Source organism: Lacerta agilis, chromosome 15 (assembly GCF_009819535.1).
Source record: "Lacerta agilis isolate rLacAgi1 chromosome 15, rLacAgi1.pri, whole genome shotgun sequence".
NCBI classification, from domain to species: domain Eukaryota; kingdom Metazoa; phylum Chordata; class Lepidosauria; order Squamata; family Lacertidae; genus Lacerta; species Lacerta agilis.
The window spans coordinates 28,519,240-28,538,607 of NC_046326.1; the positions used below are offsets into that span (position 1 = coordinate 28,519,240).

General features: G+C 49.4%; 2 protein-coding genes across 3 annotated transcripts; both read right to left on the minus strand.

The window, feature by feature from the left end:
• Positions 1 to 1,800: 1,800 nt before the first annotated feature.
• BCL7B (BAF chromatin remodeling complex subunit BCL7B) lies at positions 1,801 to 9,236 on the minus strand. The gene is made up of 6 exons (XM_033172188.1): positions 9,049 to 9,236; positions 7,574 to 7,649; positions 6,587 to 6,686; positions 4,728 to 4,898; positions 4,132 to 4,211; positions 1,801 to 2,751 (listed from the first exon to the last, which is right to left on the minus strand). The coding sequence occupies exons 1-6, from the start codon at positions 9,138 to 9,140 to the stop codon at positions 2,659 to 2,661; spliced, it is 612 nt and encodes a 203-aa protein (XP_033028079.1). The 5' UTR covers positions 9,141 to 9,236; the 3' UTR covers positions 1,801 to 2,658.
• A 2,941-nt stretch (positions 9,237 to 12,177) lies between these two features.
• On the minus strand, positions 12,178 to 19,229 carry TBL2 (transducin beta like 2). 2 transcript variants are annotated; one of them, XM_033171908.1, is made up of 7 exons: positions 19,027 to 19,229; positions 18,309 to 18,439; positions 17,380 to 17,564; positions 16,247 to 16,398; positions 15,359 to 15,485; positions 13,736 to 13,888; positions 12,178 to 12,738 (listed from the first exon to the last, which is right to left on the minus strand). In XM_033171908.1, the coding sequence occupies exons 1-7, from the start codon at positions 19,178 to 19,180 to the stop codon at positions 12,282 to 12,284; spliced, it is 1,359 nt and encodes a 452-aa protein (XP_033027799.1). In that variant the 5' UTR covers positions 19,181 to 19,229; the 3' UTR covers positions 12,178 to 12,281. The 2 variants fall into 2 exon arrangements, with proteins under 2 accessions (XP_033027799.1, XP_033027798.1); XM_033171907.1 differs by having other exon boundaries at positions 16,247 to 16,401; positions 19,027 to 19,228.
• Between the last annotated feature and the right edge of the window lie 139 nt (positions 19,230 to 19,368).

Genomic DNA, 19,368 nt, shown 5'->3' on the forward strand with positions numbered 1-19,368 from the left:
GGACGGCAAGATGGCGCCGGCCACAGAGATGGGGGGGGGGGAAAGTAAAGAGTTCCTCTCCTTCTCCAGATAGGACACTTCCGGGATCACATTAGAGAAACCAAAGGAGGAGTTTCTGTTCTTAAGTTTCTTTTTGTGTGGAGCATTTAATTTCCCCTGAGTTCCCCAATTATTATTTTTTTAATCAACTCTGCCGGCACAGATGTCATTGCTAAGATTTGCAGACTAGCAGGGAGCAGAGTACTTTGCAACAAGCCTGCATTGTAGTCCATGGCTGTCAATATTTTACGGTTGCGGAGTCAGGCTGAGAATGATTTGCAAAAGCAATGGTTTGTAGTCGATAGACCTCATTGGTTTACCCCTACTGCAGACTCAGGTGTGGGAGGGACTGTGTGCTGAGAGATTGACTTACAACAGCCCTGCAAGGTAGTCCAGTGCTGATATTGCAGGCAAGAGGTTGAGCTGAGCCTGACTTGGTTTCTCATTCAAACACTTGTACTCTGAAACATTTCAAGCACCCCAGAACTAAATGTTCACACTGACTTAAGAGCAGGTTTTTCAACGGACATTGGATGGCCATTTGTCAGGGACTCTCTAGATGCATTGCAGGGGGTTGGACTAGATGGCCCTTGGGGTCCCTTCCAAATCTACAATTCTGACTCCTGAGCACCTTTACTGTGTTATATAGGACTCCCTTCCCGCAGTTAGTTTAAGATGGCAGCCTAACGTCAATTAATCATAGAAAATCCTATCAACTAATAGATTAAATCTCTGTACATCTACATGAGGAGAAAACATTTGTTTCTTGAGATGAAATGAATTCCTGGTATTTTCTGTACCAGGTAAAAAACTTATCTTCTTCCCAGGCGTTTGACAGTTTTATGGTTTTCCTGGGCACATTATGCTGCCAGCATTCTTTGCTGTTGTCTTACTAGGCTTGTTCTACAGATTTTTTTGTATTTAAAGTTTTTTTTGGGGGGGGGGGTGTGAAATTTCAAGAAAAAAATTCCACGTATATATACTCCTAGACATAATTTTGTTTATGGTTTTGTCAACTTCCCATCCCGTTTCCCATGGCGATTTTGTTCTCCGCTCCTTTGCTGCACCCTGTCTTCCATCTCTTATGTCATAACAATATTACAGTAAACTCTAATACCTTCTGTTGGTCGTACTTCAAATCCCGCTCGAAAATTCATCAAACTCATATTTCTTTAAATAAGTCCAAAAAGGGCTTTTCTTTCCTGTACGCAGCAGCAGGAGGAAGAGGAGCCCGCCACTGGCACCACGTTTTGCCTCCGTGTTTTTTGGACATTGAGGGGCCCAGCCCCCAAGCCAAAAATATTCAGGGGACCCAAAAGGGCTAAGCCCCCAGGAACTGGCACCCCAGGAGCATAGCAGTTGTGGCTAGTAACCATCGATAGCCCTCTCTTCCTCCCTGATTTTGTCTAAAGCTCTTTTAAAGCCATTCAAATTGATGGCCATCCCTGCCTCCTGAGGGAGAATGCTTCACATTTAATGTGTGCTGTGCGAAGAAAACCCTTTCCACAGTGATATTCGATGGTCCAAAGGTTCTCCCGTCCTAGGTGTGGAGTAGTCTTAATCATCACAGTAGCCAATGTTGAGGACTGGGTGAGGGTTGTGCTGCCTGGGACTTTTAGTCCAAAACATCTGGAGGGCACAAGGCTGACCATGGCTGTGCTGGGACTCGTCTCTTGCCCCTTTCCCCCACCTGCTAGCAAAGGATCTCCAAGCCCAAGCCACTCACTGCCGCTTCCCAACACACATACACACACAGAGGGATTACTTCAAATAGTTTTAATTTTAAAAATATTCTCTTCAGTGCTAAAATATCTCTTTGCTTCCCTGTGTGGCTGGGCACTCCGCGCCACAGCAGGGCCTCGATCGCAAACTCCATTCTGCATGCGGATCGCGACGGAGGGGACAGGTCTGCAGAGGCAGGAGGGGGCCATCGGGGTCGGTGGCAGCTGCTCCCGCCATGAGGGCTGCAGGGTCCCTTTGGTGCCCAGGGCGGCCTCCTTGACCCCCCAAGGCTAGGCAAGCCCCGCTGGCAAGGGAAGGTGCCTTCTGGCCACTTGACCCCAGCCAAGGCAGCCTTGGCTTCTTCGGACATATCCCACCTCCAGCGAGGGCCCACTGCTTGGTGAGCAGAGACCTGGCTTACTCCAGTGCTAATGGCTTAACCCCACAACTATTGCACAGCATCCCAGCTGGGCTCCCCGCCAGGCCCTTCCTCTCCTTGCAAGAGAGTCATTCGCTCCCTGCAGGAGGAGAGGGGGTGCGTGGACCTCGGGGTTGCCCGTTAAGTGCTGACAACTCCTCTTTCCCTACGGAAACCTCCCAAGGGGTCGTCCCCGGAGCCACAAAGAGGGCAAATTAAAAAGCGGACAGGAGAAGCCCCGGCAACGCCTTGTCCTTTAGGCGTGCGGATTGGGAGGATGTGGCCGGCTGGCTCCGAGGGGCATCGGGAAAATATTGCACGGGGTGGTAGGGGGAGAAATGCGGCCTTTGGAAGGGCTGTGGGAACAGCAAGTTGATTCTTGGAGGGGAGCGGAGGCGGAAGAGAATGCCGACTTTGAGACAGAGTGGCATCCTGGGGGCGGGCTGACTCTTGGGAAGGGGCAGAAGCGGGCGAGCTGGCTAGCTCTCGGAGGCCACCTGGCACGTGGCGTTCTGGTCTGTGCAAAATCGCTTGAGCGGAGGTGCGCCGGAATCCTCCTCTGTGCCAGGCACCTGCAGGAGAAGAACACAAGGAACTGCTTTACGTACCGAGCCTGGCAATGACTTGTTTTCTCTAGCACAGGGCTGCCAACTGATTACAAAGGAGGAGATTCTGAATAAACCATAGGAATAACTTTCTGAGGGTAAAGGCCATTCGACAGCGGAACGGACTCCCTTGGAAGGTGGTGGGCTCTCCTTGGAGGTTTTAAAGCAGAGGTTGGATGGCCATCTGTCAGGGATTTTTTAGCTGAGACCCCTGCACTGCAGAGGGTTGGACTAGATGACCCTTGGGGTGCATTCCAACTCTACAGTGCTGTGATTCTCTGGTTCATTCAGAGCCATGAGCATTAAGAAAACCTACCATACTGCTGAAGGACAGATCCTAAAGCATAGGCTCCAATACTTTGGCCACCTCATGAGAAGAGAAGACTCCCTGGAAAAGACCCTGATGTTGGAAAAGATAGAGGGCACAAGGAGAAGGGGACGACAGAGGACGCAATGCTTGGACAGTGTTCTCGAAGCTACCAACATTATTTTGACCAAACTGCGGGAGGCAGTGGAAGACAGGAGTGCCTGGCATGCTCTGGTCCATGGGGTCATGAAGAGTCAGACACAACTAAACAACAACAACCATACTGCTGTCACCTTCTCTAAGCCTTTGAGTCAGAGTTGGCAATAAATTCAGTTAGTTAGTAGAAAGGCTGCAGCTGTGCCCCCCAAATGGAAACCCTCTTCAGAATCTCCATGTGGGAAAACCAGCTTCATATAAGCAACATGCTGAAGTCAAATTAATGCATGAAGGGGTTAAGACCATAGAGTAAGCTGTCCTGCCAGGCTTAGCTCACTTTGGGAGGGACCAGGTAATTGAGCCTTTCTTCCTCCTCAGTCTACCTGAGAAGCTCAGGCCACATGGCTCTCACAAGCCACTCCTGATTTCCTATACTAATAATTAAATAACTTTCACCACTTTGTAACAACTAAGTTTTACTGCCTGTGCAACCTTTTCTGAAACGTATGAATCTGATCTTTGGAGAGCTCGTAAGCAAACTATTTTTTAACTTACCTAGCATGTGGTCTTTATCCTATGCTGGGGGAAGAAGGAAATTTTGGAACTCACAAGGGCATATTTGAAAGGTCTAACAGCCTATATGTCCACACTTTTATTTGCTGCATGTTTTGTGATTTTACATTTCTGCTGGTGTTCACTCATCAAAGAGTATGTGCCCCAAACTTGGATCTTGGCATTTAAGGAATTCTGCTTTTTATATACCTACGTAGTTTTTTTCCTTGAACCAACACCAGTTTTCTGGGCTGTGGATCTAGAATGCTCCAGCCCCCGAGCCCTAGATCCCAGAGAGAGCTGATTAACTTTGCCTGGCTCACCATCCTTACCTGGGCCTCCAGTGGCACCGGCTCTTCCTTCGTGAGAGTTGGAGGCTCATCGGCTACTTCAGAGGGCGGAAGGGCAGGCTCTGGAAACAGGAGTTGACAAGTGTTTTCAGCAAGTGTTAAAAAGCTAGCACAGAAGGAGCCCACTGAATCTCTAGTGGCACAGAGTTCCACAGGACTGAGGTGATGAAAAGCTTGGGAAATGAACCTCGTCAACTTAGGTGATGACCAAGGATGCTTGATGATCAACCTTGGAAAGAAGGCAATCCCTGAGGTACCCTGGACCCAAGTTGTTCAGGGCTTTGTAAATTAATACTAGGACCTTGGACATGGCTGGGTAGTGGATGGCCAGCCTCACATAGAGCGCATTGCAATAGTCCAGTCTTAAGGTTGCCAATGCATGGAATACGGTGGTCAGGCTATGCCTCTCAAGGAATGGCTGTAGAATTACCAGACAAAGAAAGTAAATGTTCCTTTTCCCAGGTAGAAGCTGCCTGTCGGGATGCCCTACTCCACCTGCCCCTTCCCCTCCAGGGCAGTGGTCGCCCTCAATGGGCCTCCCCTGCCCCACCGCAGTCCCCTTGGGCTAAGCCACTCACCTTCCAAGGGCTCCTGCCCCAGCGTGGGCGGCTGAGAGTCGTCAGCCCGGAAGTCGGAGGCGTGGCTGGGGCTCATGGACTCACTCTGCTGGGGGCTGGGGCTGGAGGCCAGGCTGCTGTCTGCCTTGAGTGGGTAGGTGTCCGAGAGGGAGCTCTGGTTGCTGTTCTCATCTGAAATGCACGGGGAGGGAGAGGCCGCCTCAGGAGCTGGAGCCAGGAGCAGCACTGCCAGCTCCTGTGTCTGCATTCCCCACACCTGAGAGGCCACCTGGTTTGGAATGGGTTGCTCTTGGGGCTTCCCATTGTGGGGAGATGCAAGCTTCCCTACCCTAAGGAAATGAGGAGAACCCTGCTGGGTCAGGTCAATAGCCTACCTAGTCTCGCATCCTCTTCTCACAATAGCTAGTCTGATGCCTGTGAGAAACCAGCAAGCAAGATCCGAGCACTTTTCCTCTCCAGCAACTGATATTCAGAAGCATCGCTGCCTCTGAATGCACAGTCATCATGGCTAGTAGCCATTGGCTGGTACGCAAATGCTGCAGCTCACCGAGATCCCACTGGAGACTGAGCTGGGGCCCTCTGCCAGCACACATAAGATGATGATGCTGGATCAGACCAATGGCCCATCTCATCCAGCATCCTCTTCTCACAGCAACTGGGATTCAGAAGCATTGCTGCCTCTCTGGAGGCAGAACATAGCTCTCATGGGTAGTAGCCACTGATAGCCTTATTTCCCTCCATGAATTTGCCTAATCCTCTTTTAAAGCCATTCAAGCTGGTGGCCATCACTGCCTCCGGTGGCAGGGAGTTCCATAGTTTAGGTCGGTGGTGTGTGAAGTCCTTCCTTTTATCTGTCCTGAATCTTCTACTTCACTGGATGTCCGTGAGTTCTAGTGTTATGACAGCAGGAGAAAAGGTTTTCTCCATCCACTTTCTCCAGGCCATGCAGAATTTTATAAACTTCAACCATGTCACGTCTTACTCGCCTTTTCTCTGAATTAAAAAGTCCAACCTTCAGACTGGATGGTGACACCCACACAGATAGATGGCCAGAAGCTGAGAAAGGCTTCTGGTCAGGGCAGCAGGACAACTGCAATTATGTGAGAAGGCAGGACTGAAACCCACCAGCTGTGGTGCTGGGTGTGGAATCTTGTTTCCTGAGAATCTCAGCCTTTCATTTTAAAAAGCAAGCACAATGTTTCTAACCCTTTTGACGTGAAGAGATTCTCAGAAACATCTGGCTAAAGTATCAAGAACAAAAAGCAGGGGGCACTGAGTAGGCTTTCTAGTTCTGGTGATGGTTGAGCAACCAGTGTCTGCCCCTTTCCAGAACGCCAGCTGAAACCAGAGTAGATTATGCAAACTATGGATGGGGGAATTAGAGAAATGATGCAATTTTGCTTCCTGACATAGGTTTTACAGGTCACTGTAGTAGGTCCACATCTCCTGCTTGGCTGGCATGCCAAGGTCGAAGGCAGAGGAGGACATAGGGGCCAAATGCGGAACTCTGGGCCTCTCCATCCGGCCCTCCGGAGCCTCACTAAGCTACAGTTCCTTCCCAGGTTGCACTGCCACTCCCCAGGGCACCTGCCTCACAAGCCTTCCTCAAGTGCTAATGCCTGGCTGGAAATGTGTCCTTGAACCATGATAAGGCCTCTTGGCTTGCCTGGAGAGAGGATGGAGATGTGTGAGTGTGTAGAAACCTTTGACTCCGGCATGGCCAAAATCCTACCAGGCAAAGGCAAGTGTCAGATGCATTGCTCCACCCACTTTGGTCTCTGGGCCTGCCCACCACTGTCTCATGGCCCCAGAAAATTGCCCCCAAGAGAATGCAGCCCTTTGCTCCCCAGCCTACTCACCCTGGAACTCCAGAAGGAGCGAAGAGTTAGCTGCCCCTTCAGCTGGGAAGCCGTTCTGCTCCAGGGAAGCAGGAGTGCTGCAGGTTTTGGACTTCTCTTTCTTGAAGGGAGAGAAAAATAAGGCTGTGAGTTTCCTTTGCCAGCACTGGGACAGGACAAACCATAAAGGCTGCCCCAATGCTCATCGGTGGTGCTTCATCAGCCTGGAGGTTGTGGGGGTACAAATGCGAAAGACATTGCTGCCCTGGGTCTGGTATTTGGGCTTAAAGCAGGGCTGAGAGGGTGGCATCCAGATGCTGGACCCCAACAACCAGCAGCCCCAGCAGCCAAGGGTGATGGGAGATGGCAACATCTGGAATGCCCCAGGTTCCCCATCCCAATCTTGGAGGGAATCATCATCAAAACTGATTGCTTTTTAAAGGAAAGGGCTTTAACAGTGCTGTGCTGTTTTTATCATCTGCATTTCAATCATTTGTCCCCCTCCCCTGTTGTTTTAATCCTACTGGAGTTTAATTAGTTTTTAATGATTATATTTTATATGTTGTAAGCTAATTTTATTTTATCTGTGTAAGCTGCCTTGAGTCCCTGCCTGGGGGAAAGGTGGGATATTAATAATGAATAATAATAGTAATCATTATGATGTTTGTGGCATATACAAAACTAGGCATCCAAGAAGGCAGGAATAAAATTCAAAATGGTATTTGTAGAATGGAAAACTGGGACGAAACAAATGCAGGGTGTTCTTCATTGGGCAAAGCAAGACAATCAAATGAACACGTGGGCAAAATTGCCATCATCAAACACCGCTCTGCCACCCTGGTGTGCCTCCTGCATCCACAGGAGACAGAAGTGACCATTTGGTGCTTCATTTGGATATGCCTACAATGGGGAGGGGGAAAGAGGGGGCTCCTCCAAGCCCCTGCTCAGTGTTGGAAGACAGCCCTCCTTCTCTCGCTCCCCAGGGGGGCTTGGTGCTCATCCCCTCACCTCTTTGCTGTCGGCAACAGGCACCCACTTGAATATCCGCAGGGATGTGTCTCCCACCGTCACCCATTTCTTCTCCCTGAGCCAGGATAATGAAAGAGGTTAGGTGCAACCACAACGATGAAGAAGATGAACATCACCACCCATTCCTGCCACAGGTCTCCCACTGGGCAATTGCCTTTGCCTTCTGAGGCTGCGATGAGGCCTGGGAGAAACTGTGCAGATGGGTGGGGAACCGTAGGCCCATGAGCTAAATCTGGCCCCTTGCCCTTTGCTCCTGGCCATGCCCCATGCTCTCCCAGAGCACTTTTACCTGCCTGGAATGTGTTCTTGAACTATGACGATGCCTCTCACTTGCCTTGGATGGAGAGAGGCACCTATTGACTTTAGCATGGCCAGAATGTAGCCTACTGAATAAAGATCAAGAGGGCACCACAATCTTTTGCCTCTGGTCTCCACTGGCACCTGGAGGTTTTCCACAGAGGAATTTAAAAGTTTTCAGTGTCCCTGCTTTATAGAGCTCTTTCTCTCTGGCAGGCTAAGGTAATGGGATAAACAGCAGTCCCCATGCCCCACTAAGGGTTATACCTTGGCTGAAAGAAACCTGATGCTACCGACTTAACATAAAGTAGGAGTGTTAGAACTGCGTCGGACCCAGGTATGCCCTTCCAGGCTACCATCCTGGTAAGAAAGCAGCCATCCAGGAAGGTCTCAGGTCACTGGATGAGACCCTTTCTTTGGCTGCCTCCATAATTGCAGATAAAGCTGCAACAGTAGCCTTTAGCTCAGGGTTCAAATCCCTGGCAGCATCTCCAACTAGGACTGGGAAAAACTCCTGGCATAAACTTCCAGCAGGAGCAGCCCGATGCCTTACATGAAACGCAGAGCATGAAGGTAGATTGCCCCTTTGTCTGGAGGTTCCATTTGAGGCTATGATAAGGAATAAAATGCCTAAGTACTGTCTCCACCTCCCCCCCTGGCCTGCCTCGCAAGGCTGTTGGGAGGATTGTAGAAACCATGCAGGCAAAGAGCTCAGAATAAAGCGTAAAATATGTAAATAAGCAAGGAAAGCATATGCAAATTGAGCGGCATACGCAAACTAAGGAAGAGCTTCTCTCTCCAGCAAACTGGGTCAGTCCGCGGCAGGTAGGCTAGACCGTCCCCATGACAACTGGGCCCCCCACCCTTCCAGGTCCCTTGCGGAGCGACTGGACAAGCGTCACGCCAATCCTAGCAGCCCGACATCACCCGCCCCTGAACTATGATTGGCCGGCAGCCCCACCAACCACATCTCTCCCCGCAACCCCACCTCTACAACAATCGCAATGCGATTGGCCACTTCAGGAAGACCCCGCCCTTCGCGCCAAACGGCTGCCGTCGGTTGGTTGGGCCACTGTCACCAAGGCCGCGGCAGCCGAGGATTGGCTGACCCGCCGCCAAGCCCCTCCCACCCGCGGCCCCTCCCCCCTTCCCCTCACCATTTGCGGACGCGCTCGATGGCCGCCATAACTTTTTTGATGTCATCCTTGGCCCTGCTGCGGGTCTCGGCCCGCACCGAGCGACCCGACATGGCGCCCGTGGCCCCGGCAGCGCCAGCTCTCGCAGCAGCAGCAGCTTTGTCCAGTCGCGCTGCGCATGCGCGCGACTGCCCCCACACCCGCCGTGCGTAACGCGTCAGCGCCCTTGCCCCGCCCGAGGGAGCAAGTCCGCCTTCAATGCGCATGCGCAAGCCGGTTCCACACCCGGGCGCATGCGGTAGGCGGAGCTTTAACTCACTCTGTACATGCCTATCGTCAACGGTCTTGTTTATTTATTTATTTTTCAATTTTGAAACTGAGCCCTAAGCAGTGAAAATTAAGACGTGCGAAAAAGTAGCTTTACAGACAGGCATGTATGCAGATGGTGCTCACTTCAGTCCTCAGCAAGGTTGAGCAGGGAAAGGTTTCTTTTTATCTGAGACTCTGGAGGGCTGCTGCCAGCTAGTGTAGAATGGATAGACCAATTGCTTCTTGGCCTTTTGGCTAAGATCAAGTGCAGAATGGATAGTGTGGCCTGACTTGGCAGCTTCCTATTTCAACTCTTTGGACGTTATTATGAGGACTAGAAACATTTTTAAGGGAAGAGTTATAGTTCAATGGTGGAGCATGCTTTGCATGCAGGTGTATGGTACCCATTTGCAATCTGAATGAACCCCAGCGCCCTCCTCACAAATACAGCTGTGTCACAATTTGAATCCTCTGTCTGTTCAGGGATAAGGTACAGCTCTTGAACATCAGAAGTGAAAACTCTGCATATATGGCGAGCCCAAACTGCCAACTACTGCACTTTTGGGCACATCCCACCATCTCACAGCACCTAGAGAAAATAGCCTCTGACTGATGCCTCTTAAGGGGAAGACAGGGCTGGGCCCATTGTGGCACTCATTGTGGCACAATGTTGCTGAACTACAACATTCATCGTACCTAGCAAGTGTGACCAAGGGCCATGGATGATGGGCATTGTAGTTCTGCAAAATCTGGAGAGCCAAAGGTTCCCTACACCTGGGCTAGGCCAAAGCAGCCCTCCTACCCCCAAGGATGTCTTAGCTGTGACTGGTTACCCTGCAAAGCCAGCCAAGAACTGTTCATTTATGTGAGGCTTGATCCTATGCTATGCAACTCCTCCTTTGTTCAATGGGTCTTACTCCAAAGTAAGCATGCAAAGGATTGTAGCTTTCAATCAGCTGCTACCTTGACAGCTCTTTCAGTCAAATGGGGTGGGCAGTGAAATATAAATAAAACAAAATAAGGTATCAATCCTGGTGTGACTTAGATCGATCATGTCATGTGGAATCTTTTGAAGATCTCAAAATCATGGAACACAAAAAGCAGGTAGTGAACATTCTGCCCTTTCACCATGGACAAGAATTGTGAAAACACCATCACCTAGAGAGGGACCAATTTTAGAAAAGAGCTAATGCACTGGGGCCGACTCTCCCTATCGTAACAAAGCCCAGCAGATAGCAGAAGGGTTCAGAGCCTCAGGTTACTCACATTGTATCTGTGACAATTAAATGGGTAAGAAATCCAGGACACAGCAATGGATAGCAGAAATAAGATACGGACCATCTCTCTTTAAAAGGTGATAGCTGATGAATGTGGGTCAATCTCACATTTATAACCTACAAAAAGATTTATTCGAGAGCTGCATGGATGTATTTTTTAAAATGTTCCAGGTACCAACCCTTAGGTACGTTCAACTTGGGCAGCATTTAGACACTCTAGTGGGATGTGATCACTGCACACCAATACCACTGCCTAACAGAAAGTGTCTTTGGAAACTTATGCTGAAGGCAGCAACCCCAGCAGGAGAAATGGTTTCCACTGGTAGGACTGGAGGGAATGTAACTATCTGCAGTGGAAGTCTGGCGGAGAGTTTAGGTCTGGCATGGGGAACACATGTTGTTGGACTCCTAGGTCCCATTAGCCTGTCAGCATGGCCAGGGGGGTGATGAGAACTGTAGGCTCAACAGCATCCAGAGGGCAATAAATTGCCTGTTCTTGGTTAAAGCGTCCAACCTGACAGTATGAGAAGCTTCCAAGAGAGCAAAGTTGATCAAAAGTAGACCACAGCATGACAGTGGCCTAATCTAGGCAGACATTTCTTTTGTTTTTAAATAAGAGCAGACTTAAACTATGTGTTGTGAGCCAGACAGTGAAACACTAACAATGTTTACTCAGAAGTATGCTTGGTTAAAATAGTAAGCTTCAGTGCAATCCTTACTTGTGTACTCAGAAGTGCCACACTGAGTTCAACGGGACTTTCTCCCAGGATTGCAGCTTAAGCCCTCTCACTATTAAAAATTACTTCCTTCCTCTCTATGGTTGACTCTGTAAATTAAACACCTATCAGTGGACTAGGGCGATTCAATAAAATAAAAAGTAGATCAAGAAATAATTAAGGGACCCCCCAGCTCTGCCCTGCATTAAACACCATCAGTGTGAGGCCAGCTGATCCACTGCCCCTACAGCAAAGCACTTCAACCTGCTTTTTAGGACTGTATGCTCTGTTGGAGGGACCCAGGTGGCGCTGTGGGTTAAACCAGAGAGTCTAGGGCTTGCTGATCAGAAAGTCGGCGGTTTGAATCCCTGCCACGGGGTGAGCTCCCGTTGCTCGGTCCCAGCTCCTCTCCACCTAGCAGTTCAAAAGCACGTCAAAAGTGCAAGTAGATAAATAGGTACCGCTCCGGCGGGAAGGTAAATGGCGTTTCCGTGCGCTGCTCTGGTTCGCCAGAAGCAGCTTTGTCATGCTGGCCACATGACCCAGAAGCTGTCTGCAGACAAATGCCGGCTCCCTCAGCCTAGAGAGAGTCGGACACGACTGGACCTGATGGTCAGGGGTCCCTTTACCTTTATGCTCTGTTGGAGCACCCCACACCCTTAAAAAAAAGCTAGTTCTGCTCTCTTGTGACATGCAGGGACAGACCTGCTCTTGGGATGGCTCAAACCCAAGTGGGAACAGGTAAAAAAAAAATTCATTCCCTGTATTAGAGGCCTAGTTTGGAAATGAGCAATGCTCCTCTGCCCTTCTTGTGGTGACAGGCTTCATCAAACCTTGGGAGAGCAACAGTTGTGCAAAACATATTTTATTAGGCATCTCTCTGACATGAAAATCCTAGCCCTGGGTCTGCCCAGCAGAAGCCACCCCTGCACCCCCCTGCTCTGGGAAGGGCTCAGTTGCCCTTGCCATAGATGGCATCCAGAGCGCTCTGGGCACTTTTGACCTGTTGCTGCAGTCTCTGCTTTGTCAACTCGTTGGTGGCCTTTTTCAGCAGGGCCTTCATCTCCTCCACCACAGCCCGGTAGCCGGTCGTGTTGTGGAAGACGCGGATAGCCCGGTCTCCGCAGGAGGCCAGGAAGCGGCTGCTCACATCGAAGGCCAAGTCTGTGATGTGCTCACCATGGACGCCCTCAAAGCACTCCTCTTGCTCGCCGTTCCGGGTATTGTAAACAAAGATGCTTGTCCTGCTGGAGATGGCCAGGGCTCGGGCATCAGGGGACAGGGCGACGCGACAGGGCTCCGCCACCTGGCACCGACCTGTCAGGAGCAGGTACGGGTCCTGCTGCTTTTTGTATTCGACATCTGTGTCCCATAGTTTCCATGTTCCATCCTTTGAAACCGTTGCCATCCTGGGTTCGGGGGGGGGGGGGGAGGAAAGAAGACATTACCCTTCAGCTGAAGTCTGAGCCGCAGAATTGTTGTCAAGAAGCTGTAGCTGCGGCAGAATGCAGCCTCAGGCTGAAAGGACGTCCTACCCAGTCTCCATCAACTTCTTGCTGATGGCTGGCTGGGTTCCTCACCTCTGCGTTATAACCTGTTTCCCCCTGGCTTTGGGGTGTTAGAGTCAAGCTGTGAAATTCAGCTTTGGTTTAAATTGATTGTTACTCACCTGGCTGCCACTTTGTTTCCAGGCCCAATTCATACTGCTCACATTGGTGGTTTAAAGCCCTAAATGATTCAGGCACAAAACATCTGAAAGACTAGTCGCCTCCTTTCCTACAGACACTCTTGGATCAGCAGAGGGAGACCTCTTGGTAGTTCCATCGCTTTCAGAGGCTTGGAGGGTGGTGGCCTGGGAGAGGGGCAGCCACTGAGCTGTGGAACTCCCTGCCACATCTGTTGCCTTCATTATACAGCTTCCAGAGGATGCTGAAGATACACCTCTTTGCTATCCTGGCTTTTGACACCTGAGGTGTATGTTTTTAGGAGCCACCTTATTTTTATGGTTGTAACCTGTTTTTGATCATTTTTAATATTGTGTTTTAATGTTGTAACCAGTCCCAGCACCTTAAGGTGCAGGGCAGGCAATAAATAAATTAACAACAACAACAACCTTCTGAAGCCATTTAGCATAGAAGCCTCATGAAATAACCAAACCAGGATGCTTGTCCCCGGGCATGGAGGACAGTGCTATGGCTATAACTTCAAACCTTGGAAGGTTCCTTCCGGCTGCTTAGTTATAGGGGAGGAGATGCAGGCAAGAAGAGGCCAGTCCAAAGGGCCTCCTGGCCACACCCACCCAGCGCAGCAGATAACCAGGAGCGCTCCTTGGAGGAGTCAGCAGGTGACAAACAGGACACAGAACTACCAGAGGGAAGTGCAGCTGGAAGAGGGTTCCTCACTTACCGCCTGGAGTCATTGGAGAAAGAGAAGGAATACACGCCAGCAGTGTGCCCCTTCAGCTCAAAGGCTCTGGTCACCTCCCGGAAGTCCCCAGTCTTGCTGAAACACACCTCCCATACCTTCACGTCGGGAGTGAAGCCACACGATGCAACGAACCTGGAGGAAAGGGAAGAAGCCACAGGGGAGGGAAGTGTCCTGTTATTCCCAAACCAGGCTGTGCCAAATCAATTGCACCAACCAGCCTTGAATGTTGCCTCTTCCCAGTTGCTCCAGACCATTCTTGCCTCATATTCCTGGGAACGGCACATGTAATGCTTGTTCACATGTTACACTAAATGCATGTATAAGCTTTCTCTACACACATTCATGTGTTTGTGTGAAAGTGTATACCTGTTGATCTGCACAGTTCCTGTCTTTTGCACACATACTGTACATGTGTTGAAAGCAACCTGAGAAAAGTTCAATAGTATGCCTTGACTTCGGTGATGCATGTCAAAGTCTCCCATTATATTCTTGTTGACAGTGTGGTGTAGTCATTAGAGTGTTGAACTAGGACCTGGGAGACCAGGATTCAAATTCCCACTTGGTTCTCTCCCTCATTTAATCCCCACAACAACCCTGTGAGGGAGAGAACCATGTGTGCCACCTTGAACTCTTTGGAGGAATATAAATGCAATAAATAAATAAGTTAGAAAAGGGGTGTTTGGACACTACTGAGGTTGGAGCCACATGAAGCAACCGTACACCGGCATGTGCTCATTGATGGCTGCTGTGTCTTAACCGTGTGTGTGTGTGTTGTGTGGAGTGCCACAGGGCTTTGTCCTACGACTTGTGCTATTATTTTTTTATAAATGATCTGGATCAGGGAGTAGAGAGGACGCTCATCAAATCTGCCAATGACACAAAGCTAGGAGAGAGAAAGCTAACACCACCCTAGTTAGGCCACATCTGAATTCTGGACAACACATTTTAAGCAGGATACTGACAAACATTCTCCTGGGGAAGGTGACTAGAATGGTGAGGAGTTTGGAAATCAAATCCTGTGAGTAACAGCTGAATGAGTTGAGTTTGTTTAGCCTGGAGAGGAGAAAACTCTCTCTCTCTGTCTGTCTGCCCCCCCCCTCTCTCTGTGTGTAAGAGATAAGAGAAAGGGCAGCAGTCTTCAAATATTTGAGGGGCTTAGAAAATGGAGCAAACTTGTCTGCTGTTGCTCCAGGGGACATGACTGGGTCTACAGTGGATGGAAACTTCAGGGAAGCAGATTTCTGCTCAATGTGAGGAGAAGCGTCCTGAACGTAAGAGGAATCTTGAGAGTGAGATACAATGGCTTGGGAAACATCAGACCCTCTTTCACTGGAGGGATTTAAGCAGAGGCTGGGTTGTCATGTGGCAGAAAACCTGTCATTGCTTCCTGCCTTGTAGACCCAACACCAGTGAAGGTCTAGAGGACCTCCAAGGACCATTCCAACTCTATGACTCTATTAACTCTTTGGTATTAGATCAGAGCTAACTCTGGAGACATGGCCTTGGCTTTCATGGCTCATGGGGGAATACAAGCAACTGACTGCCCTGAGGGTGGGCAGGTGGTAGAGAGCAACTCAGCTGCATAGCTGACACAACCCTTACCTTCCACATGGTGACACAGCTGAAAAGGTGTTGTTCATCTGGTTGGTGTTGATGGTGGCAAGGACGTCCCCCTTCGTGTCCAAGATGAGAATGGTGGTGTCACTATAGGCGGCCATGATGTACTTCCCTGGGGCAGGAGAGACAAGAGATCAATGGCAAAGAGCTGCTAGCCATGGTTAACCTTGAAATACCAGCTATGCACTGAATAACAACCACAGCAGCAGCACTGCAGGCACCCAGAAAGGAATGCTACTCAAGGTCATCTTTGAAAATGGAGATGTTTGGTATAAAGGGCAGAGGATAAGGCCAATGAAGATTATATATTAGAACTGTCATACACAGAATGAAAAGAAATATTATATTCTCACTTGGAAGTTTTACAAAAGTATGTAAATGCTTTAAACAATGTTTCAACATAAATGGAATTTGCTAAGAATGCAGCTGATAATTAAGGGATAATTTTGGGTATCACATTGTAACTGGAGATAATTTAAAATAGTTAACGCAGTAATATTAGAAGCCAAGGTTGCGTCAACAATGGTGAGTGGGAAATCATTTAATTAAAATTGTATTAATTTGGTATTAATTTGTAACAATTTGTGAAAATTGGGTTGTAATTTGGAAAATCAATAAAAAATAATTGGCAAAACACTCACACGTCAGAAACCATGGGTGGGGGGAGGGATTTTGGGCTCGAGTCCTGCTTGTGGGTTTCTTACTGGGACATCTGGCTGGCCACCATGAGGACAGGATGCTGAACTAGACAGGCCATTGGCCTGATGCAGCTGTTTTTTTCTTAGGTTCTCATTGGCTCTCCCTGGCCAATTCAGCTCTGGCTACTTAGGAAGCCAAACCCTAGAAAAGAGAGTCCCCTCCCCTCTTCCATACCTGTGTCTGCGACTCCAATATTGATGATGGGGGCTCTGTGCAGCTTTGGGAAGTCTTCTGGAAGTGCGGTGTATGTGAAGCTGCCGTCTTCCTTCTTCGTCATTTTGAACAGCCTGAAGGTGTCTCCATTGGCCAGCCACGCAATAAAGGCTCTGCTTGAAGAAAGGAGAGGCAGTGCCTGTAAGCAGCAGAAGTACAAGCTGCTCTAACAGCCTCATGGCCATCCCCCAGCCTCAAGTGCTTTGCCAGCGTTTCCATTATTGCTCCTGGAAGTAAAGCTGGCTGGGTGTTGTATGGGCACCTGTGCTGTTCTCCTTCAGCATTCCCCTAATCAAACTCCAATGCCAGTTCAATGTTAACATAAGGCTGGCAGGAGACTAGGGTAGTGAGGAAGAAGCTTGACAACAGGCCCACTCCATCTCGGCTGTTACAGCATAGAAGGACAGTGGCCTGGACCAGCAGTAGCAGACCTGGGCAGGTGGTCAGTGCTGACACCCCCTACTCCAGGATAGGATTTACTAACACTGCTTTGTAGGAATTGACCCCCTCCCCACCCTCACTGCTTGGAATGAGCTAGTTTGCAAAGTTCGCTAAGTTGGTTCCAAAATCTTTGAGCTACACCTCCCATAATTACTGGCTGAACTGAATGTGAATTACATTTGTTTTGGGGTAGCATTTTGAACAGTTTTTATTTCACATTCATTTCCTTATGTGTGTGTTTCCCCCTCTTTAGACTTTTGGACCTTTAAGCTGAGAGATATTAATTGCCGGGGAAAACAAACTAAACACATCACATTCCCGTTTATAACATTCTGAAAGCTTTTTTTTTTCCTTCAGAGAATCATTTGGACAAACGAAATGAATGTGAACTGAAACGAAATGGTTCATTTTGTAAGGAAACAGACATGAACTGGAATTAGTTGCTTTTGGGCATGCTGAACTTGAATTTAAACTAGCTCTAGCTGCTTCTTTTTAAAAGGGCTGATGACTCCCCCGATCAACCCGAGCTCCTGGTAATTCTAATCCCTCCTCCCCATCTTCTTGCAAAGGACCAGCTAGTCTGCAATTTCAGCTGTAAAGAGGAGGAGGAGGAGCAAAGTGGATTGTCCCATGTCCAGGAACAGCCTCCCCACCTGGAGTCCGGGTAGAAGCGGACCAAAGTGGCATGGTCCAGCTCTACGTTGGCTCGCATGCTGCGGTGCTCCCGCTCCAAGAAGTCCTTGGTGCTCCAGATACGGACGGTGCGGTCGTCAGAACAGGACGCCAGGTACTTCCCATTGCTGCTGAAATCCAGGCAGGTGATGCTCCCACTGTGGCCCTGAAGAATGCAAAGAGGATCAACTTTTGGTCTCTTAACAAGCTAAAAGTGGAAAGGAATACAGAGGTACTCCATCCTGGAGCACAGGGAGCAAAGAGCTGGTTGCCATGCTGCAAAAGTGTTTGTTTATTGATTTGATTTGCATTCCATCTCTTGTCCAAAGAGGTCAAAGTGGTGTACATGGTTCTCCCCTTCACTTAATTATCACAACAACCTTGTGAGGTAGGTTAGGTTGAGAGGTGCTGACTGGACCAGGGTCAGCAGGTGAGCTTCATGGCCGAGTGCAGATTTGTAACCTTGTCTCCCAAATCCTTGTATGATATTCTAACTACTACACCACCACCGGCTCCCTCAGGTCATAATCTTCCCCGCTATTGTGAGCTGTATTGCATTTCTAATCTACTGGCTCTTATATTTCCCTGCAATGTGCATGTGTGTATGTGAGGAGGAGGATCCAGTATTTCCAAAAACCCAGAAGGATTCTGATGGGGGAAACCCCATCACTAGATAAAGACCAACTGGCAGGGCATCTGCTTTGTATGCAGAAGGTTCAATTCCTGGCATCTCCAGGTAGGGCTGGGAACAACTTCTGGCCTAAAAACTCTGGACTAGCACTGCCAATCAATACAGGCAATACTGAGCCAATAGGTCTTTGACGGTATAAAGGTAAACTTCCTACATAAGGTTAGCCCACTCCTTTTCCTGCAAAACACAGAAGGCAAGCTGTAGCCTGCCAGGCCTCACTTTGAGTGCCGAAGCCAGGAGCGGGTGAGTGAAAGTGTGTTGCTGGGGCTTCTCTTTGCGGATCCGCTGAAGCTGCTTCTGCTTCTTCAGGACTGATGTTTTGCTGGCTGCTTCACTGTTCACATCCTGATCTGCAGAATACAATTGAAGAAAGTCTTATTTTAAAAGTAGATAAGACGGACTAGACAATCAGCATTCTCCCAGAATTTAGAAGAGCAAGGCCAGATGCAGGACTATTTTTTCGAAATACATTGTAAGTGTCCAAACATAATAACGTAGCTTGAAAACACAACTTACAATGCTATGAAAAAGCCAGTAATCCACACAGCTGGAGAAGGCTCATATCTGTTTTGCCTGCAGATGCTCTTAGGTACAATCCCTGGTGTCTGCAGGTAAGGCTGGAAAAGGCTCCCCATCTGAAACCCTGGAAAGCCGCTTCCCGCCGGTGTTCACCATACTGAGCTAAATTATATGAAACTTAGCCCAAATTATGTAATTATATTGAATTTCACCTAAATTGTGTTTATATCACAACACATAATTGACCTAACCAAATTATGCAACCAATATAACCGAATAATATATACGAGGCACTGCTTTCATCTTGCAATTTTGGCACGGCTCAGCCTAGCGGCCCATTTTGCAGCTGGGGAAAGTGAGGATTCCCGAAGGGGGTGTGGCTCGCCTTAAGCCCCTCCCCCTCGTCTCGGGCTCTCACCGTCGATCGTGATGGGCACCGTCCCCTTCCGGCTGGGCTCCGCCTCCTCCGTCCTCCGCCTCAGCAGGACCAGCACTAGCCAGAGAACGAGGCCGCCGAGGACCAGCGACAGCCCCGCCAGCCACGCCGAACCCGGCACAACCGCCGCCTCCATCTTCCCTCCCGCCGCCGCCTTCTCGCCTCAGCCACCTCAGCGCGCGGAACCAAGCCCGACGGGGGCGCGCGCGGCACCGCCGCCGACCAATAGGTGGCGAGTTCCGCCGCGTGCGCGCTCACTGGCCGCCGTCAGTCATGCGCCGAAGCGGTTCTGAGGCGGAGGGGCGCGCGCGCAAAAAGTAGCCT